Genomic DNA, 23,213 nt, shown 5'->3' with positions numbered 1-23,213 from the left:
CATACATTTGATACATTTTGTTAAAATAGCAAACAGCTGCTTCAAAACCCTTTTCAAACCATCAGTGTTGAACTGTTTTGGGAGTTTTTTCACATTTATTTTCTGTGTTTAATTGGAGGAGTGAACAGCACTCCAGTCCAGGACCACAGTGGCATTATTGTTCGCAGAGAATAAAAAAACCAAAGGTCCTGTGTGGACCATAAACTCCAGAATAAACAGTTCTCTCTAAGCTGAGTATTGAATGTCTGTTTATGACTTGCAATATGAAGTGCAGAGTGTTAAAATCACTAATTGCATCAACTGTAAGGATTTGTAGGAACTCTTAAAAAGTTTGTTGACTGTGTGTTGTGTTTGTGTGTATTGTTGGTGCCTTGAATGTGCAATAATTGAGTGTTTTCTGTCCTTATGGCCTCCTCATGTCTCAGCCAAAACACACATTCATTTGCTCAGCAGTAACTCTGCATATGTGCACTCTTGGGGGATTATGTCTTTGCTGTGTATGTTGTGCATATATGCGTTAGGTGTGTGTGTGTGTGACTTTGCAGCTGCATGCAAAAGGGCCGACCTTGGAGGGGAACAAATGGTTTCCTCTTTACTGATCTTACCAGACGCTGGTTATTAAAACATGTTACTCTCTTCCGCTGAGATGGGTCAGGGTGAAGCAGCTCAACATGTGCTGGAAGAAACAAGTCCAGTTCTGACTTTATTAAAACTCCATCCTACATGTAAGGGAAACTTTGGACTAAAGGAAGTCGTTTCTTTTGTGCGTTCAATAAATACCAAAAAGCTTTCAGTAAGCTTGGCTGTTGCATCACAAACAAAAATAGGTCATCAAAATAAAGTTTACAGTCAACGGGAGCAAAGAAAACGAGAATATTTCTACCATCATGTGAGCAGCTCCTTTGCTGCACGCCCCATCACCTCATCACTCAGCGGCCTGCCTGTATGCGCAACCCCCCCCCCCCCCCCCCACGCCGGCTGTGACCACCACCACAGCTGAGACAACCACATTACAACTGCGTCTCACCAGAGCGAGCCGCCACCTCGTATCTCAGCGCAGGTATGGGCTCATGCATGAGTGCTGGACACAGATTTAACACCAGGCCTGTCACTCAGATGAATAGTGGCCTGGCAGGCTGATGGATGGTCTGTCTGACAGCTGCTGCTGTTCTGCTGTCTGACGGACATCAAAACAGAGGGATGGAAAGAAAAATCATGGAAAATGTTACTGGAGAGTATCACATATTTAATTTGAAAAAAATTATGAAAGGTTTCTTTTTGACTGCAGATTTTGTGTTGAAAAAGCTACAGAAAAAATATTCACATAAGAAGTTTGCCAACAAATCTAAACATCCTGCAAAAGATGGTTTGGAGTGGAACACAAAAATGTTTTGAAGTCAAAGTTTCTTGGAGGCAGAAGTCAAAGGTAGCGTTGCGTTATCTTTACAATCTGTTATTAAGTTCTGTTATTAAATTTACCAAACTAGCATCACGCATGCTTGTTTCAAACGCACAATTTGCTATTTAAAATTGACAGTCTAACTAATAACTATTTTTAGCCCAATTATCAGTTAGGCCATTAGCTACCTTCACACCAAACGCAATTTGTATGTCAGGGGCGTCCAGATTTATTGTTAAATCAATGTACAGACATGATCCGAGGTTCTTTTGAGCCATTTGAGTGTCTGCGCATCCAGAATTTAAAAAATCTGAACTTTGTCGCTGATTGCCATCAACCAATCAGGGACTCAGTTTTGGGCACATGACGTGTTCAGTGACTCAATCAGCGACTGCAGTCCAAATCCAACTCTGAGGATTGATCCAATCATTCTCGTTCTGTTTCCTTTTGGGGCGACAGGGTTGCTGGACATAGAAATAGGCTTTTTTTCATAAATACTGGATGAGAAGCAGATGCCCAGGACACAGCTGCTCAGTTTTAGCACAAACTGTGAGACTATTTATGGTGTTGTTGTTTTTATTTTTTCTTAACCGTTTTTTCCCTTTCGGGGTCACAGGGCTGCTGGAGCCTATCCCGGCCACTTGTGGGCGAAGGCAGGGGACAACCTGGACTGGTCGCCAGTCTGTCGCAGGGCAGAATGTCCACAAACACACACCCATTCACTCTCACACTCACACCTATGGACAATCTAGAGTTGCCAATTAACCCATGAAGCATGTTTTTGGACAGTAGGAAGAAGCTGGAGACCCCGGAGAGAACCCACGCATACACAGGGAGAACATGCAAACTCCACACAGAAAGGTCCCCCATTGATGTATTTTTCAGGCCCCCCAGCTCGGACTTGAACCGGAGGCCTTCTTGCTGTGAGGCAAGAGCACTAACCACTGCGCCACCGTGCAGCCTGTTTTTTTTTTATGTATCAGTATTATTTTTCCTGACTTTCAGTCTTTGAAAATCACAGACAGAGTTATTTGGTCATTTTTTTATTTCATAAATAGTGTTATTTATTTTATTAAAAGGATCATGAATGAATGAATGAAACTTTATTCATATAGCACTGTACAACTCTCTAAAGGGCTTCACAATAAAAGAAAGACGAGAGAAGTTTTAAGTTTTACAGAAAAAGAGTTATATAGTGGCCCTCACAAGAAAACGTTTGGGGACCCGCTCTAGCATCCATGTGGTGTTGGAAGATTTGTTGTTTTTCATTCCTCCGATCATTCAAACACCACATGAACGCAGCATTTCTCCAAGTTTTAGAAGAGCGGTAGGTGCAATTGGCTCTAAAATGAGAACAAAAGTTTTAACCTAAAAACTCTAAAAATACTCTGATTTAAAATCTAATTTTCCATACAAATGTTTTCATCCAGATTCCATGTTATTTCCTTCTCACTCCATGCATCTCCTCCAATTTTTGAACCCTATGTGGCCCGCGAGTCAAAATATTTGCCCACCCCTGCCTTAGTCACAACTGCCCTTATGGGTGCATACGGGCTGTACAGTTTCCAAATCTGTGGAAAGGGAAACTTTACGCAATCTGCAGCAACAACGTTTTTTTGTAAATAAATTCATTCCTAAAGACAGATATATAGATTTCAGTTTAGTATTTTCCTATTGAATTCTATGTATTCATGATCCTTTTGAGTTCATGTTTCACTTTTTCAATTACCGATACGAAGCCCAGTGAGACGACTGTTGTTGTGAATTTGGGCTATACAAATAAAATTGAATTGAATTGAATTGAATTGAGGTATAGGATGCTCCACTTGTAAAATTTTGGCAAAAAAGCTAATAAACACACTCCATCTGAAAAGTACTTGTACCCTCTTTCTGAGTTTTTCTTCAACAAAACTTCAAACTTTTAGACTGTTAACATCTTCTGGGTTAGGGTCAGGTTGTTGTACCCATCAGTACAGACGCTGATTGTTTTAATTGCTATTTCTAACTCAAAAAATGTTCTCTGTTGTTTCGTAAAACACACACACACACAAACCCATTCTTGGTCATTTTTTAATTTCTCTATTTTCAAAAAAGCCTTGTGGCTGACTCAAAAGAACAAAGTATTCTCAATAAAAAAAAGGCACAACTATAACAAAAAGTAGTTGTAATCTTTAATAGCTGTAGGGTAAAACATACTACTTTAAAACATCTAACATTTTCTAATGAAATATCCCATTAGATATGTTCTTTCTTAGGCTTTCATACAATCTGTGAGTCTTATGTGTTGGGTAGTGTATTTACAGGCTGTTGGATTTGCTGTGGTTGGGATTTCCAGTGTTAATCCTGAGGAGAAAGCAGCGCTGCTGAAAGACGAGGCTCATTGCTGCTGGGAGCATTTTTAGCTCACGTCACCTCTGTTTTTTGATAGAGCCACCAGAGTAAGCCGGTGTGTTACTCATCATGATCCAAATGTGATGCACTCTCCCAAACCAACCAAGGGCTGCAGGGATTTTAATTGTAAGAAGAAAAAAAAAACTATCTCCTGCTTGTAATGTCTGAAAATGTAAAGGAGCATAGATTTTACATTCTGTTAAAAAATGGTTGATGGTGTAGAAGTTATCTGATTTAGCAGAACCACCAAGATCCCAGTGAATGCTTCTTTCACAGCCTCCAGGCAGCTGCTGTAAAGTGACCCGTGTCCTAAAGCCACTAAGCTTGAAGTGTTGATGTCAGCGCACAGACAAGTCCCGCACTGCTGACTCGTGGTCAGTAACCGAGCTCAGCCTGACTCTCCAGACTCTGAGGACAAAGAATTGTAGCAGGTGGCAGGAGAACTGACATGGGCTGATAGATACAGACAGAGCAAGACTGCCATCTAGTGGGACAACATGACTTTTCATTTTAGACTTTAATGTAATGCATAATCACCTTTACAGTGCTTTGAATCTTTTTTAATTCAGTTTCTAAAGAAGTATAAACAGATAGTTTGTTTAAGTATATGGCTCTTTGGAGGGAGCCTAATCTTTGGGATTTCTAAGAACGGTTCACAAGACTGGCTCATTTGGGTCAGTTTGATTTACTTTTAGGAAGCCAGCGTGGAGTTAATTCATGTCCTCCAAGAAATAGTTAGTACCAGGGAACAATGATAAACTCAGATCTGGAACAAATTTATTTCTAACCTAGATTTCCCACCAAATATTGAAATTGAATTTATCTAAAATATTATTAATAGCTTTATTTGACATGCATCAGCAAGATTTTACACTCTAATATGGAATTATTGTAAATATTCCACTGCCATATCCCTTTGAGTTGACACTGAAATCTCTTTTTACCTTTTGTATAGTGTGTATGCGTGTAAAACTACCCTGACCTCTGCTCTATATGCAACACCTAAACACTTAAGAACAACACAATGAAAACGAAAGCAGGTTACAATAAGGCAAAAGTTTTTGGTGAAACATTTTAGTAAAAGAACCCATACTCAGGTGAATCAAGCCTTCACAACTTCTGCGACATTTGCATACAAAAGAGGAAGAAGGAGCTTGTTTGAGCATCGGCATGAACCATAAGTGTGAATTCAGAAGACGGAGAAAAAAGAACTGGTCTTCAGCAAATGCAACTGTATTGCCTTCGTTCCACGTTGCAGAGCTGTTCAAAAAAAATGTGAACATTACAACATTACAACTCTACTTTTTACCTGCCCCAGATGAGCATTTTGACATGTTTGGATATTTCTTTCATTTTCAGTCCATATATGATTGGGTTGAATAAGGGCTGATATATTATAATCTGTAACATCACTGTTAAGTGCAAAGTTTTTGGATATCCAGAACCAAAAAAACCTATAATGACATCAAAAGAACTTAAACATGAGAAGTTTACCAAAACCAACAAATGAGGTAAACAGGTCTGTGCAGCTTTACTTCTAACTTCTTTAGAACTTCGATATGATATTTTTAGTATCCTTATGTATGTAAATAGTATGAAAAGTGAAGGCAAGACTACAACATTTACAAGTATCAGGGTGTCTAACACAGCAAGTTCTTCTAATTTTTTACATAGAAGCAGTTGAAGAGCACTGTCACAGAAAATTCCTTCCAGACTGAAGCTACAGGGCCTTTGATTAATGATAACCTTTCCTGAAATTGCCACTGTAAGTTGAAAAAGTGGCCAAAGCCAGGACAGTATCAACATAACAGTTACTCTTCTTTTGCTCATGAGAGATTGATATTGTAGAGGCTTACAGATAGACACATACCGGTCAAAGGACATGGCTGTCAACAGCAGAAATTCTGACGCACCCAAACAGTAATACACAACATATTGTAGGAGACATGCATAGTAAGTTATGATCTGCCTCTTCGATAAAATGTCAACCAGAAGCTTTGGGTAGACAGCAATGCTAAACATAACAGAGTTTGTTAGCAAAGCTGCAATAAAAATGTACATGGGCTCATGAAGGCTCTTCTGAACAACAATAATGAAAATAATAGTACAGTTACAGAAAAGTATTAGGATAAATACAGTAAACACAATCAGAAAATACAAACACCTGTATTTTTCTATTTCTATGAATCCATCTAGAGTTATTAGTGATACATTGAATTCAAGCTCCATCGGGCTCTTTCCAGGTTATGTAATAAAAACAAACCAGTTCTATACAATATGTAACAAAGAAAATATTGTTGTTTTTGCGACACCTCACCAATCTAGGACTGGACACAAGAAGAGGTCTTCTCTGTAATGCAGACTGAAGGGTTCGGGTTTATCTAGAACACATTTATCCTCTATGGAGCCCATTAGTGCTCTCGTCATCTCACTCAAGGAAACTTGCAAACAAATGAGACACACACGCACACTCATTAATTTTTCTTCCATTTGTCCCTTTCGGGGTCACGGGGCTGCCAGAACTTATCCCGGCCACTTATGGGCGACAGCAGGGGACACCCTGGACCCTCGTCACAGGATCACACATATCACACACCCATGCACTATCACACCTATGGACAATTTGGAGTGACCAATTAACCTATAGAGCATGTTTTTAGACGGTGGGAGGAAGCCGGAGATCCCGGAGAAAACCCACGCATGCACGGGGAGAACATGCAAACTCCACACAGAAATGTCCCCCATTGATGTTCTGTTTTCAGGTCCGCCAGCCGGGACCTGAACCAGGGGCCTTCTTGCTGTGAGGTAAGAGCGCTAACCACTGCGCCACTGTGCAGCCTAAAACAGTTTGTACAATTCTCCCGAGCTGCGTTATTGACTATATAAAGGTGTATATCTTATTACAATGCATGGAAGACACTGAAGATGTTTAGAGATTGGGTTTATTTTAAAAAGTTTTACAAAAGCATCGGTAATCACGTCTTCATGTCTAACCCTGCAAAAACAGCTTTCACCGCTAATTCCGTTTCTCTGTGACACAAATTAGTTTAAGAAGGGAATAATAAGAACAAGAATCAAGCTAGAAGAGGTTTTTACAATTGTCTTGATGAAAATAATTATGATATCATATCATAAGATTTAGGAAGCCTGAGCTGGCTGCCTTTCCATCCGGCAGCGGCGCTCTATATGCGGCCAGCCAGCCACCCCGATGCTGGCATAGCAGGCAAACAAGCGACTGCAGGATGGCGACCTGTGCAGACTGTATCTTTCACCCAGCAGTAGCGGCAACTCTGCAGCACCAGCAGATTACGAAAATTGATGCAAACTGGCAGAGTTGTTGGTCACATGACTCAAATAATAAAAAAAGTGTTTCCGTTGCAGTTTTGTGAAATATGCAATTTCGATATGCTTCAAAACACCACCTCCTCCAAGCACAATTCTTTTTTCTCGAAAAATGCGAGATTTTTTAGAAATCGATGTGTTTTCATGAGTTGAATTGACTATCACAAATCTAATTTTATAGTCAATGGAAACATAGAGAAGAAGAGGTAGAGGCGTGGAAAGAGGTGGGGACTCACAATAAGTTTACTCCTGTTTGGTGGCAGAAGTTGCCATAGATACAATAACTCAAAGTGACTCGGACCAATCGCTGTTGACTGGTTTTAACCCATGTCAGGAAGCGCTGGTGAGGGATTTGGCCTGATTTTGTGAAAGACTGAGGTAAGGCATTTTCTATGGGTGACACCACACCTCAATTCGTCCATTGTTATTATAGTCAATGAAACTCAACCACACTTGTTGCCTGATTTTGCAGGTCTTTCTTTCCCACTGCTGTCTGGCTCTAAAATAAAAATACAGTACAGACCAAAAGTTTGGACACACCTTCCCATTCATTTGAATGAGAAGGTGTGTCCAAACTTTTGGTCTGTACTGTATATGAGTGGACTTTGTCACCTAATAACCCACAGAATCTGTATTCTGATTGGGTTACTTTTACTCTCCTTTTCTTTTCCAGTTTTTTGAAACCTTACATTGGTTTCAAAATGTAAGGTCCACCCTTACATTGACGTGTTCTCCCTACCATGACAAAGGTGGATAAAGGTGGAAAGATTTCATGTAATCCATGGACACTATTGAGTGAGGTTCACAAATCATCGAAGAAAAAAGGTTCAGCGCACTGTCTAGTGGGTCTAGATGACCCAGCTCCCAATGGTAAAGTGCCTCGGATAGCACAAGGGATATACTTGTCATGCATTCTGGTTTAATTTCTCACGTCCAATGGCCCCATTAATTTTTAGTTAGAGAAATTTGTCATCATGTGAGTTCACCCATCAAATTCATATGTGCTCAGTGGATTAGGAGAAAGAATTAAAATCACGTTCTCTGGGAGCTTTGGGTCCAGGACCCTCTACTAATCAGAATCAGAAATACTTTATTGATCCCACACGTGGGAAATTTGTTTGTCACCATAGCAACTGACAACAGAGGGAAAAAAAGACTTAGAATTAAATAAAAAAAGCAAAAACAAAGAAAATGTAGCATAAATGCAAACATCAAGGTATTATAAATTAAAAAGCTATTTACTAAGGTCCATTTAGTCTCAGAAAAACCAAAGCAGTAGTGTGGCTAGCATTTCTGGGAGTAAGTCAAACATATTCCCTGTAGCACTGCCAACAGTGAACCAATGGTTAAATAAAGTGAGCCACCTAGTCCCCAAACAGGACTGAATTCCTGAGTTGATCATTTGTCTCTGCAGGCCTTGGATTTGCTGATTTGCTGACCAGCGGAGATCTGGTCTGATCGGGGGACCAACTTCAAAGGTGGAGAACGTGAACTCAAGGAGGTCTTCGCTAGCATGGAACCTGCTCTACGGCAACAGCTTGCTCAGCAGAGAATCAAGTGTCACTTCAACCCACCAGCAGCTCCGCACTTTGGTGGTGTGTGGGAGCGAGAAATTCGTTCTGTAAAGACGGCCCTATACACATCTGTTGGAGCACAACCAGTCTTTGAGGAAGTGCTTCTCACTGTACTCTTGGAGGTGGAGTCCATCCTTAACTCTAAATCTCTGGGCTACGTCTCTGCGGACGTGGCAGACATCGAACCTGTGACACCTAACAGTCTCCTGATGGGGGGGCCTGATGGATCGCTGCCTCACGTGGTCTATCCAGACACTGAGATCTTGAGTAGGAGACATTGGCGGCACTCACAGTGCTGACCACCTTTGGGCAAGATTCCTTCAGGAATACCTCCCCACCCTGCAGACCAGGCAGAAATGGCATTCAGCCACCCCAGAACTCTACGTGGGTGCAGTGATCATGTTAGTTGATCCTCAGTTGCCCCGAGCTTCCTGGCCCATAGGAAGAGCTGTCAAAATTCATCGGAGTGATGATGGACACAATGGGTCGGCTGACGTTGAGATAAATGGACATGTGTTTACCCGACCAGTAGCTCGTTTAGTTAAGTTACCTGCACTGCCATCTGGGGAAAATTAGTTTAATTGAAGCAAATGTGCCTTGCACATTTGGGGGCGGCTGTTGTGAAGGCTCAGCCCATTGTTGATGACATCACAGGAAATGATGTTGAGTTCCTTTTTTCTGTGGTTTTATGGGTTTGTTGAGCTAGTTCCTGTTTTGCATGTGCTCTGGGTCAGCAGCAGACAGAGACTTTGGTTGCCCAAGAACCCTGTCTTACATCTTCAGTTCATTCCAGTTGCTGTATTTTTCAATATTGAGTAACTGACCAAAACGTAAGCGTTTGAATCCTTTGTTTTACGTGCTTTACTCATTTGATTCATGCAGTTATTTTTTTCGGCCGCTAGGGGTCACTGTTGTCAGTGTTTCAATGAAGTTTAAAGCAGATTTAATTATATTTTGCCTAATATAAGGAGTTTATTGTCATAATGACATATTGAGTCAGTTTGCTTGTTTTATCTAATTTATTTTATTTACAGCCGGCCTATTTGTGTTATTTATGTAGTGATGAGAGGATTTTTGTTTGCACACTAACTTGAATCATTCAGCAATGGAATAAATTCAGAACATCTGACAAGTGGAGTCACATCTCCTTTTCCTCCTCCCTTATTCCTGACGGACACCCCATCTTGTTTACGGTTAAACTCCGAATCAGCAATGCAGTCCTCCATCCTCACAGTCCTCTCTAACAACCACAGTTACAGGGACACCAGTGACGTGCGGTGAGGTCAATGGCTGGTGAGGCACTGACGTCATCAGTCAGATTTACAAACATATGAACCATACTGAGTAACTTATTCACCATTTGATTGACAACAGTTAACGTGTTTTGTTTAAAATATCATTTCAACATGTTTTTTTTTCATATACAAACTGCAGCATAGAAAAAAGCACAAACGTTATTATCGTCTTACCTTTACTTGTAAATAAAATCCATACGCCGCTCCTTCTGAAGAAAATGTCTTGCCGCTTGCTATCACTTATTCTATTGTTTTTTAGCGTCATAATCTCAGGGCTCACCGGCGCCCCCTAACTTGAGGCACGGGAACTTCTGGCCTCACCCAGCGGCTGATTCGCTGGCGTTTAGCGCTCAGCACAAGAAACACGTCCCTCACATACAGTTATTTATAAAAACAAACACTGTACATCATATACATCTGCTAAATTATGTAAACTCAGCTCATATAGTACAAGTGATTGAACCGACACACAGAGACAGCAGTACCGTCTGACTGCATAGGTATTGCGCAATCCAAGGTGAGGCTCAGCGGGCTGGTGCCTCATCGCACGTCACTTAGTATCTGAACGGCAAATGCGGAAATTCAGCGATTTTGAAAAGAAAAAACACCCAAAAATGGCACATTTAAATGGAAAATGACTGCAAAGCACAAATTACTGATTAAATATAATAATTGAATTTATTTTTTCTCTTTTCTTCCCATAATGACAGGTGAGGGACAGCCTCACCTGCCTCTCCTGACTGCACGTCACTGAGGGACACGTTGGTTGCTTGAGATGCATTATGAGATATGTGTGATGTGTTTATTATTTTTAAAGTTTATGCTTTTTTTTAAATAACTATCATCATTTTTTGTTACTTTGTAAATGTTATCTTCTTGTCTCATAATGTTTTCCAGTCTCAACATTACAGTAAAAGGTCATTGTTAAAAATGTGCTTATCATCTCTAAAATCTTAGGGGAAGGGCAGCTAAAAATAATTAAAAATAATCTCAGTGGTTGGTGTCCTTTAATATCACATGTACTAAACATTCCCATTTAACCAAACTGTAGAGAGGGAAAATCTGGATTTACTAAAGTCATACCTAGTTAAATTATTCGCCTGATACAGAGTTTTTTCAATAAGCAGCAGACCAGAAACCATTCTACTCAGATCTATTTTCTTACAAAAAAATTCAAGTCTGATACAATACATTTTGAAAATAAAATGTATTAAAACAATTCAAACTAAAGTCTATAAAACTGATTCCCTGTTAAACCTCCAGTGTTTCTAATTGTCACTTGTGACTTTTCACCTGCCCCTGATGAGCATTTTGACATGTTTGGAAATTTCTTTCATTTTCAGTCCATATATGATTGGGTTGAATAAGGGCTGATATATTATAATCTGCAATATCACTGTTAAGTGCAAAGTTTTTGGATATTCAGACCAAAAAAAACCTATAATGATTTCAAAAGAACCCAGGCAAGAGAAGTTTACTAAAACTAACATATGAGGTAAACAGGTCTGTGCAGCTTTACTTCTAACTTCTTTAGAACTTCGATATGATATTTTTAGTATCCTTATGTATGTAAATAGTATGAAAAGTGAAGGCAAGACTGTAATATTAAAAAGTATAATCATGTCTAAAACAGCAAGTTCTTCTAATTTTATACATAGAAGTTTTTGAAGAGCACTGTCACAGAAAATTCCTTCCAGACTGAAGCTACAGGGCCTTTGATTAATGATAACCTTTCCTGAAATTGCCACTGTAAGTTGAAAAAGTGGCCAAAGCCAAGACAGCATCAACATAACAGTTACCCTTCTTTTGCTCATGAGAGATTGATATTGTAGAGGCTTACAGATAGACACATACCGGTCAAAGGACATGGCTGTCAACAGCAGAAATTCTGACGCCCCCAAAGAGTAATACACACCATGCTGAAAAAAACATGCATAATAAGTTATGATCTGCCTCTTCGATAAAATGTCAACCAGAAGCTTTGGGTAGACAGCCATGCTAAACATAACAGAGTTTGTTAGCAAAGCTGCAATAAAAATGTACATGGGCTCATGAAGGCTCTTCTGAACAACAATAATGAAAATAATAGTACAGTTACAGAGAAGTATTAGGATAAATACAGTAAACACAATCAAAAAGTACAAATACCTGTACTTTTCTATTTCTATGAATCCATCCAGAGTTATTAGTGATACATTGAATTCAAGCTCCATCAGGCTCTTTCCAGGTTATTTAATAAAAACAAACCAGTTCTATACAATATGTAACAAAGAAAATATTGTTGTTTTTGCGACACCTCACCAATCTAGGACTGGACACAAGAAGAGGTCTTCTCTGTAATGCAGAGTGAAGGGTTCGGGTTTATCTAGAACACATTTATCCTCTATGGAGCCCATTAGTGCTCTTGTGAATCCATGAGAATTAGGTGGTAAACACACAAACACACACAGAACACTGAACAAATCCAGTTGAACTCAATTTTATTTGGCAGACAAGAAAATTTAATTAAAAATAGTTCTTGGTGAAAATGTATAGGATCAATTAGTTTATCCCTACTTTTTTCCAAAAGATCATTTACTTAATGAAAATCTGGTTAATTTGAATAATAATTTTTAGATCATTAAAATGTGTCGATTCTGAGAGCTCAAGGTGTTACTTAGAATTCTCAAAGTAGGGCATTTATTATGCCTAGGCCTTATCAAATAATTAAAAGTGCTTTTCTAAATGTGTTGTTTTTTTAAAGTACCTGTTATTTGTTTACTTTTTGCTGTCTTTTCATGCAACCCCTGAGTCAGCTGGTTTGTAGTGATAGGCTGATTGAGCTTCATGAAGCACTGAAGCCTTTCATACAGTGGGTTCATTCCAGCGTGAAGTTTCTTGAAGCGTCATTTTCTCTTGTAGGACATTTGTTACATCCACAAACATACAGGTCTAGGGCTGGAGTGTACGTAACAGAAAACACACAACGTATGATTTTTAAGGGTTTTTATTGAAAGAGGAGGAGGGGAGGTAGGGACCAAGGTTGGGCCAACGGAATTAAATAAATTGAACAAAACCCAGCCTAGCTATCACAGGTATCAAAAAATATAAGAGGTGGCACCAACTAACTTACATAGTGTGCATAACAGAAAGCAAGATACATGAGGTATACTGGGTACCCTCTCTTACCTGTCCTGACATAAACCTGCATTGTGATCCAGAACGAGCTCCTATGCAGGCCTGGTGGCTGACTCTGGGGCCTGATTGCGCAGCTCGTCAGGTCTCCACCAGGTGTCTTCACTTAGCACATGGAGCACATGCAGAGGAAGGAAAAAAGAAAGATAATGGGAAAACCCCTGATCGTTAAAACATCTAATGGGTGCAAATACATCAGTTGGTATGATTAGAAGTGTTTGGCATTTTAGGAAAGCCTGTGAATAAAAATGTAAGTGAAACAAAGATGTACCCTAAACATGTTTATTGCAGTATACTCCAGTATACGTCTGTGTACATATTGGCACTCAAAATTAGTATTCAAACTGATCATTTAAAAAAAAGCACTTTATTAACAGTGAGGTGAGGGTGGTTGGGGTATGGGCAGTGATCAGCTTTACAACATTCAGATATGGCCAGTCATTATTGTTTCGGGGAAACATCATTGGTTTTTCTTTATAGACAATATTTTTTTGGAAACTAAATATTTTGCGTAAGGTCATGAAAAAAAAACATGTGCTTGTAACAATAGCAGCCAACTCTTTGACTAATGGCAACTTCTCCCAACTTTGGAGTACCTGTCTATAATGGCTAAGATAACAGTGTTGTTACCTTTAGAGTTAGGTAATCCAGTTGTTGGAGAACGGAGGTACTGTAGTCCTCGGATTGGGACTTCTGCGTCTGCAACAGGACACCAGTTAGAGAGCACAGGACAAGAGGAGTGGTCTTAACCAAGAAAGCAGTTGGTAATTCTAAGCCTCCACAGCTTATTGCCAATTTTCAAGTTTTTAGACTAATTCTGGCATGTTCATTATTCCATAAGAAGCTTGATATAGATGAGTCTAGTGCTTTGAACCACTTTAGCTGCAGTTGTGTGGGGATCATCAAGAAGAGATAATGAGGGATCATGCCTCTGTCCGCAAGTTGACCCAGCGGGTTAGATCGTCCTGTATGCTTTTCAGTAGTGGGGTGTGGTTTAGCTGCACCAGTTCTGATAATTTGAGGGATAAATAAATACCTAGATATATGATATTGCCTGATTTGACTGGTATCGAGAGTCTTTGCAGTTCATTACTGTTCAGTGATAATAAAATAGATTTATTCCAATTAATTGAGTAGTCAGATATGAAGAATGATTCATATATAATTGTTACTGTTTCACTTAAAGAATGTGAATTATTTAGAAAAGGTAATATGTCATTTGCATAGAAACTAATTTGGTGATGGCTGCTTATGGTTTAATTCGTTTAATGCTCTCATACTGTCTTATTGCTACAGCTAGGGGCTCAAAATATTTAGCGAAAAGAGAGGGGCAGAGTGGGCAACCCTGTCTGGTTCCTCTTCCAAGCTGTCGGAAGTCTGTTTGTAAGTTCTTTTTTTTTTTTTTTGTGTTGGACATATTTTACTTTTACAACAGGGGTTATGAATCTTCTGACAAACCAGAGGTATGTCTGAATAAACCCCTTTTGTAATTGAGGCAAGACTTTATTCATTTTAATTATTTTTGAAATTCTTTTGTCTTGGACCGGACGGAAAAGGAAAGAAGGGAAGAAGAGAGAGGGATGTTAGAAAGAGGGGGATACGAGGGTGATCATAGGAGGGGGGAGGGGGGTAAAGCCATGAAGCAGCATTGTTAGGTCAAACTTGAGGAAGCTGATGCTTCAAGTGATTTTATTTTAAAAGTAAATAAAAACACAAAAAGAAAAAAAGAAGAGAGAAAAAATCAAATAAAAATCTAAAGTAAAAATGCATTAAAGTACATTCTGTTAAATTTGAGAGAAAATTAATTTTAAGTAGTTAAAAAATTAAAGAGAGGAAAAGGAAAGTTTAAGTCTGTAGTGGGCGTGGCGTTAATTAAGGACCCAGCTGTGCGCACCGGAGCCGTTTTGGATGAAGTGCATGCGTAGTGCCAGATCAGGCAGGGCTCGAGAGCGATCAGAAAACTCGCGATCCATCCATCAAAAAACTAGTCCAAAAAAAAAACCCGGTTAAAGGCATCAAAACCACGGAGGCAGCCGGTAAGATTCGGTCGTAGTGCGTGACATAGTTGGTGTGATCCGCTGTGCGTTAAGCGCCGGCTGCGCGTTTCCTCGTCAGCTGCCACGTCATTAAATGTTTGTTTAGTCCATTGAATGTCATTTATACAAGCACTGTTATTTATGAAATGTATGTATTGCTGTATTTCAATGAATTCACGTAATGAAGTAATGAAGTTAACTTTTTAACAAATTACTTGTGCAAATTGAATTAATTATAGAGTCATGAATTTAACTGTTGATTCATGTTAAATATTTATTGTTGTATTTATTGTCGTAAATTGATAAAATATTATGTCTTGTTTAGGTTTTTCACCATACATTCATACACATACAACCAGTACCTCGCCATTACTGTTGAAACCTCTCAGGAAATTGAATAAAACAGAACAAAAGGAAAAGTGTGTCTGGATGGTGTGTGAAGTCCTGCACATAAAACTCTGTGGATGCTTTCCCCTTTCAAGTGGGGCATAATAACTTGACAAGCATAAAGTAACAATCTTCTGGATGTTTATCATTATGGTATGGTACAGATAGAATACAAATCTCAAAGGGGCGGGGCCTGTCCACATACACACTCAACTGTTATAAACACACCTGTTAGCTGCAAAAATGACCACATGTCAACATGTACACAATACAGATATTGTTCACACACTCATACTTATGCCTACTAGCCAACTAGTGCGAGATATTTTATTCATTCACGCAATTTGTTAATGCAAAGGTGAGCTAACACCTGTGCTCTGCTGAGTGTTTATGTTCTTCTAAAATTGATGATGGAATGTGGGAAGAAGGAGGGGGAGCAACCAGCCACCCCCACACCCAGACCCCCGCCGCAGCAGCCGCAGCAGCCGCAGCAGCCAGAAGCCCCCAACGCCACGCGGCAGCAGGCCGCATGGCCCCATCCCCGAGGCGCTGACGCCCCAGAGCCAGAAAGCCCCCCCCCCCGGAGCAAGCCCAGGCCCCCATCCCCAAGCGCCGGCCCTGGGAGAGCCCTGGTCAGGCCTCGACGGGACCGAGGCCGCCAACCGGCCGGGGCAACCGCCGATTGCCTCAGCGAAGACCCCGACCCGCCAAACCCTCAAGGTCCCGTACCGATAGTGGGACCCCCACAGGTCGGGGCCGACAATCCCCGCCCACACACCCCCAGCCCCAGCGGATGACACCCAGAGCGACCGGGGGCCCCAAGAGGGTTGCCCCGCCCCGTCCCAGAGCCAGGGAAGGGCTGATCCCAGCCCCAGGTGTAGACGGGCAGCCCGCCCAGTGCCGCTGGACCTCCCCTCTCAAGCAGGACCGCACGCCAACCCCCCCCAGCACAGGCAAAGAGACCACCCCCCCAAGCCAAGCAGAGCCACCACACACACCCCCACACCCGCGCCCAGAGGACCACGCAGCACCCCAGCCCGCCCCACCCAGGCACCGGACCCGGCCCCCACACGACCCACGGCAGAAAGGCAAGGAGCAGCGACGACCAGGCCCCCCGCCCCCTAAGTCATGGAGTTAGCTATGGGAGACCAGAGAGACTGAATTCTTTCAAAGTTGCTTGAACTTTGGGCTGACATTTTTTCCAAGCTGATATGATCAAGCAGCAGATTTCTGTGTTGACTTATATTTATATTTTTTTTTTTTTACAATTTATTAAAATAGTTTTTTTAGCAATGCAAAGAGTTATGAAAATGATAGATACTAATCCTCTTTCTATATCGATGGCACTCATGTAACCCAGCACACAAAGTGACGGTGAAGCCGTGATTGAAACTTTAAGCCAGACTGATAGATCGGCACATACCTGCCAGAGAGCCTGGACAGGCGTGCAGAACCATAGTGCATGCATGTAATTGTCGGGTAGATTACTGTCACAGTGCTGACAAATGTCTGAGTTACTGAGACCCATCTTGAACATCCTCTGTCCAGTGTAGTACATTCTGTGAATAGTTTTGAAATGTATTAGCTGCAGATTTGGACTTTTTGTCAGTTTAAAGGTGTTTAGACAAAGTTCTGACCAGAAGGTTTCATCTGTGTTGATGCTCAAATCTACGTCCCATTTTTGTTGTTGGAAGTGAAATATTATTATCTAAATTGCATAAGAGTTTGTATATTTTAGAGTGAATTTTATTCATTGAGAAATTAATCAGAGAGTTAACTACTTCTGTTAGCTTTAAATCGTTGTCTTTATATTTAAACTGTTTAGTAATAAGAGATTTAAGTTGCTGATATTCCAAGAAGTTATTTATTCCATGTTTGTCTTGTAGTTCCTGGGGAGTTATGAATCTTTTATCAATAATTAGGTGCTCTAGTAGTGTTACGCTCCCTTCTTGCCAAGATGGGAAGTGAATCATTTTTTTGTTTATAAGGATGTCTGGGTTGTTCCAGATGGGTGTCATTTTGCACGGTTGAAGTGGCGAGTTAGATATTTTTATAAAAATTCCGAACATGCTGTTAAAGTAGCGTTTATATTAGTACTTTGGAAACAGTCTTGTTTTTTAACTGTTTGGCTGATAAATGGTAGATCTGACAGGTTGATCTTTCCACATAACGCCTGTTCCAAGTCTAACCATGAGTTGGTTTCTGGATTATTTTTTAACCATTTTAAGATGTATTGTAATATGTTTGCCAGAAAATACTTGTGGAAGTTAGGTAATTCGAAGCCTCCACAGCTTTTTGCAGATTTTAAAGTTTTTAGATCAATTCTTGAAGGTTTATTGTTCTATAAAAAGCTTGATATGGATGAGTCTAATGTTTTGAACCATTTCAATGGCGGTTGTGTGGGAATCATTGAGAAGAGATAATTAACTTTGGGTAAGATTTTCATTTTAACTGTGGCTACTTTGCCCATAAGGGACAGAGGCAGGTTGGTCCAGCGGGTTAGATCGTCCTGTATGCTTTTCAGTAATGGGGTGTGGTTTAGCTGCACCAGTTCTGATAATTTGGAGGAAAAATAAATACCTAGATATATTATAGATATTGCCTGATTTGACTGGTATTGTGAGTCTTTGCTCCGCATTACTGTTCAGTGATAATGAAACAGATTTGTTCTAATTAATTGAGTAGTCTGATAGGCAGGAGAATTCATTAATAATTGTTACTGTTTCATTTACAGAACGTGAGTTATTTAAAAACAGTAATATTTCATCCGCATAGAGACTAATTTTATGATGGCTGTGTTTAGTCTTAATTCCTTTAATGCTCTCATTCTGTCTTATTGCTGCAGCTAGAGGCTCAATAAATATAGCAAAAAGAGAGAAAGAAAAAGAGTGGGCAACCCTGTCTGGTTCCTCTTCTGAGAAAAAAATCTGTTGGAAGTTTGTTTATTAGTTCTAACTGATGCATTGGGGTTGTGATATAATATTTTAATCCATTTGACGAATGATTCTCCATACCCAAACTTGTGGAGGGCAGCAATAAGGAACTCCCAATTTACTCTGTCAAAAGATTTTTCAGCATCCAGCGATAGTATGGTCATTTCCTGGTTTGTAATGGTGGCAAAGTCAATTATATTAACGAGTCTGCGGACATTGTCATCAGAATGTCTGCCTTTGATGAATCCCGTTTGATCGAGGTGAATTATGTAGGGGGGATTTTTTCTATTCTCTGTGCTAGTGCTTTGCAGATAATTTTTACATCTGCATTGATTACAGAAATGGGGCGATAGCTTGAAGGACTAGTGGGGTCTTTGTCTGGTTTAAGGAGGAGAATTATGTTTGCGGAGTTCATGTTAGGTGGCATTGATTTGTTTTCCTTGATAAATGTTACCATTGCAAAAAACGTTGGTGCCAGTTGTTCCCAGAATTCTTTATAAAACTCAGCAGGAAAGCCGTCAGGCCCTGGTGCTTTACCATTAGGCATAAGTAATAGAGCTTCATGAAGTTCAGACAATGAAAGCGGTAAGTCTAGGTTTGTCATCTGATCTTCACTTAATCTGGGGAGCTTTATTGTTAGGCATAAGTGAAGTTCAGACAACGAGAACGGTGAGTCTTGGTTTGTAATTCGATCCTCATTTAACCTGGGTAGGTTTACATGATCAAGAAATGACTTGATGCTTTGCTCTGATGGATTGATCTTTGATGTGTATACATTTTTTTTTTTAATCTTTAAACTCGTGATTAATTTTGACCGGTTCATGAGGATCCGGGATGGCACCGTGACGGGTCTGTGGACCGTAGCAGAGACCCACAGCTTGGCGGTGAGGTGTTTCTTAATCAGCGGAAAAAGGATCTTCCCTTGTAGCAGCATCCCCCCCGGAAACCGGTCTTTAACACTGAAGTGCGTTCCCTTCAGCTTCTACTAACCGGAGGTTAGTAGAAGCTGAAGTAACCGAGAGGTGCGTCGGCCGCGATCAACCACCATCAGCACCATCCCCGTGGCCCTGAAACGGCCCCCCAGCCTCAGTTTTCAAGAAATTAAAATAAAAGTGGACTTGTTTTAATTTATATTTACATGTTTTTATTTTTTAACTTTTCTATTTATTACTTCTACATTTTAGACTGTTCACAAGTGTCTTCTCACCCTTGGTTGGGGTGTTTTTTGTTGGGGCTCCCAGAGTTTTGGCCCTGCTTGTCCTCTGGCATGTCTTGTTCTGAGTCCTCCGAGCTGCCTGACCTCGTGTGCCCAAGTCGGGCCCAGTGGACCCAAGGGTTGGGGGACTGTGGGGTGGGAGAGGCTGGGGATGAGTTGTGCTCGTGTTGCTTGGATGCTGGCATCCCAGCCAACAGGAGGACAGGGCAGACGGCGCCAGCTGGGTTCTCTATACTTTAGCTTTTTATAATAATTTCTCTTTTATTTGTCTTTGTTTTCGTGTATTTTATTATGATGAGCTTATTTTATCATTTTATTGCATGTGTGGGGATTGGTGTTTTTGGGTTCTTGTTTTTTTTATGTACATCGCCTTGAGCTGTTCTTTTTACATGAAAGGTGCAATAGAAATAAACTTAAGTTGAATTTGAATTAGTGCTTTACTAAGTGTTGTTGCACTGTTGACTGGTGCATCCATTACATACCTCAAAAAAGCAATTTTATGTTTCAGCAGGAGATAGCAGCTGCAGTGTGGCCATGCTGTAAAGAGCTGTCCCACTGAGCATGACCACTGTCAAGACAGGTAATTCTGTAAAGAACTAAGTCAGATAGTTTTTGTAAAAAATATATGTTTAAACTTGTTTCATTAACATTTAGTGCAAATCACAAATAGCCATACCATGCAGGAGTTGTAAAATAAATACATACGTACATACGTGGAATTATTTGTTTCAGGTACTTGTACATACACACAGTAACAACAAAAATGTAGGAGCAGTTTAACATTTTGATTTTTCTCAATGTCACATTTTGTACCTTTAGTTTTGTCCATTTACATTCACAGGTAAATTCCCACCAAAAAACATTCTAAGGAAACTAAATATCTTTTTTTACCCAGAGACCACCTAATTAATTTAAAATGCACACAATGCCTTGAATCACATATAAATGGAAGAGCCGTCCCATTCCTAAGCTATGGATTTCAACATGATGTCAGTCCACCTTTTGCAGCTATTACAGCTTCAACTCTTCTGGCAAGGCTGTCCATGGGGTTGAGGAGTGTTTCAAGGAATTTTAGACCGTTCTTCCAAAAGGTCATTGGTGAGGTCACACACTGATGCTGGTGGAGAAGGCCTGGCTCTCAGTCTCTAATTCATCTCAAAGATGTTCTATGGGATTCACTTCAGGACTCAGTGCAGGCCAGTTCAGTTCATCACACTAGACTCTGTCCTCCTCGTCTTTGTGGACCTTGCTTTGGTCACTGGTGCACAGTCATGTTAGAAGAGTAACGGGCCGAATCTGAAGATCCCATGATGTTTGGAGCTGTGTGAAGAAAGTCAGCGATCTCTTTGCACTATTTGCTTCTGCATCCGCTGACCCCTCTCTGTCAGTTCACATGGTCTTCCACTTGTAGGCTGAATTACTGTTGTTCCCAAACGACTTATCAGCAAGTAGTAAGGTTAAAGTGAGATATCATGTCTGATAGCATCAGAATCCAGTAAGAGGCTTTCAATATTTTCCCTTTTGATCATTCCTCAAGTCAGTGCATATATTGGGTACAATGCCAACTTTACAAGAGAAGAAATTATGTGGGTCTTGTTCCATAAACAGAGAAAAAACAGTGCTAAATCCTTAAAGGTAAATTAGAATATAGAAACAGAAAATATAACACAACTCCATGTTTATAAAGCTGGTGCAAATAAAAAAAATAGTTATTACAAGTACAATGTGGAGCGGTTTCAGTCAGAAAAATAGGAAAAACCAGATAGGATATTTTGTCCCAGGATAACAATTGCACATTTTTGAAAGGTTTGTGATTTAAGTCACATTCTCACGATAGAAGAGCCTCTTCAAGTATTTCGAAATTTCTTTCATCTTTAATCCGTATATAATTGGATTTAAGAGGGGGTGGCATATAATAACCTGTAAGGTCAGAGTCAAACGCACAGAATTCGACAAATCAGCTTCCAGTTTGACTATAGTTACATCGTAAGTAAACATAAAAGTAAAATTCAGCAAAATTATCAGATGAGGCAAGCAGGTCTGTGCAACTTTTTTCCGGATCTTCCCACAACTTTTGTATGTTAAAATAAATATCCTGATGTATGTGAAGAGTATGAATAAAACTGGGATCACTGTGAGGTTTATTAAGGAGATCACGCCATACACAGACAGCGCTGCAGAACTCACACAGTGGAGTTTATAAATAGAGTTGTTGCAGAAGATTCCCTTTAAAACAAAGTTGCAGAGTTTTGTCTTTGAACCTAAAGCCACAGGTACTGCAATCTGACAGGCAGGTGCAAGCCAGGCAAAGCTCAAAAAAAGGGCCATTGTTTTTTTCCCCATGATTGCTGCATACTGCAGAGGTTTATTAATGGACACATACCTGTCATAAGCCATGGCTGTCAACAGCAGGAATTCAGATCCATTTAAAAAGTAATAAGAGAAACACTGAAGCAAACAGAATGAATAAGTGGTGATCTGTTCCTCTGATAAAAAGTCAACCAAAAGTTTTGGGTACAGACTTGTGCTGTAAAGAATGGAGTTTCCTAACAAAGCTGCTATAAATATGTACATAGGTTCATGTAAGTTTTTGTGAATCCAAATTAGGCAAATGATAGTTGAATTACTGCAGAGTATTAAAACATAAATAACCAGCAAGATAAAGAAATAAAGAAATCTGTATTTACGCAACTCAATGTGACCACCTAGGGTTATTAATGTTGCATTTTGCTCACTATCCATCGCTGGAACGCTGTAAAAAGAAACCAATCTAGCAAAGCACAGATTATGCAGCAGAGTTTGATTGGGTAACAAAAATATTCCCAGATAGACAAAGAGTGTGATCAAGTATTTCTTTACCGCAAGTATTCAGGTAAAACTTGAAGTGGACAGTTCAGTTCCCTCTGTTAAACTGGATCACTGACCCCCAACGTGACAGACAGACAGACCTGCTGAGCTGTGAACATTGTGACAAAGATAGCTTCAAATTATAAGCAAAAAGTCCTCTGGGGTTTGACATTTGCCATGGTAGCATCAATGTTTTCCATCAACAAACCTGCTGGCGCTGAGATACTCTGATCCATAATGAATTTTTCCTGCAACCAAGGCTCAAAGTTAAGTCAGTTTAGTTGTCTCTTTTTACGTTTACCTTTTTTTTAATTTTATGATTGTTAATCAGATAAAGTCAACAGCTTTGATGCCAGAGGGATTTATTTTTATTCAACAAGAACCAATGCCATGATAAAATATGAACAATTAGGAAAATATTATTTCACAGAAAAGAAAAAGTTTTTTTCAGGAAGAATAGTATTTACATTGGTAGAGACTAATTGGGATTCTTAAATAAAGGTACAAAAAGATAAATACATAATCAGTGTACAAGTCTGGCATAAGCCTGACACATTAGCACTTAACAATGTTTCTTTGTTTAAAATAAAATAAAATGTGAACAATAGGCTTTGCAAAC

General features: G+C 40.0%; 3 protein-coding genes across 3 annotated transcripts; all 3 read right to left on the bottom strand.

Annotated features, from left to right (window-relative positions):
- Positions 1–5,095: 5,095 nt before the first annotated feature.
- On the bottom strand, positions 5,096–6,019 carry LOC101167658 (olfactory receptor 6N2). Its single transcript, XM_011489199.1, has one exon. The coding sequence runs from the start codon at positions 6,017–6,019 to the stop codon at positions 5,096–5,098; it is 924 nt and encodes a 307-aa protein (XP_011487501.1).
- A 5,271-nt stretch (positions 6,020–11,290) lies between these two features.
- On the bottom strand, positions 11,291–12,214 carry LOC101167405 (olfactory receptor 6N2). The gene has a single exon (XM_004081405.3). The coding sequence runs from the start codon at positions 12,212–12,214 to the stop codon at positions 11,291–11,293; it is 924 nt and encodes a 307-aa protein (XP_004081453.1).
- Positions 12,215–21,562: 9,348 nt separating this feature from the next.
- Positions 21,563–22,489, bottom strand: LOC111946768 (olfactory receptor 6N2-like). The gene has a single exon (XM_023950999.1). It carries the CDS (start codon positions 22,487–22,489, stop codon positions 21,563–21,565), a length of 927 nt encoding a protein of 308 aa, XP_023806767.1.
- Between the last annotated feature and the right edge of the window lie 724 nt (positions 22,490–23,213).

The sequence above is a fragment of the Oryzias latipes genome, chromosome 21 (assembly GCF_053564925.1).
Source record: "Oryzias latipes strain Hd-rR chromosome 21, Olatipes_Hd-rR_3.1".
Classification (NCBI taxonomy): domain Eukaryota; kingdom Metazoa; phylum Chordata; class Actinopteri; order Beloniformes; family Adrianichthyidae; genus Oryzias; species Oryzias latipes.
This window is presented reverse-complemented; position numbering and strand designations above follow the sequence as displayed.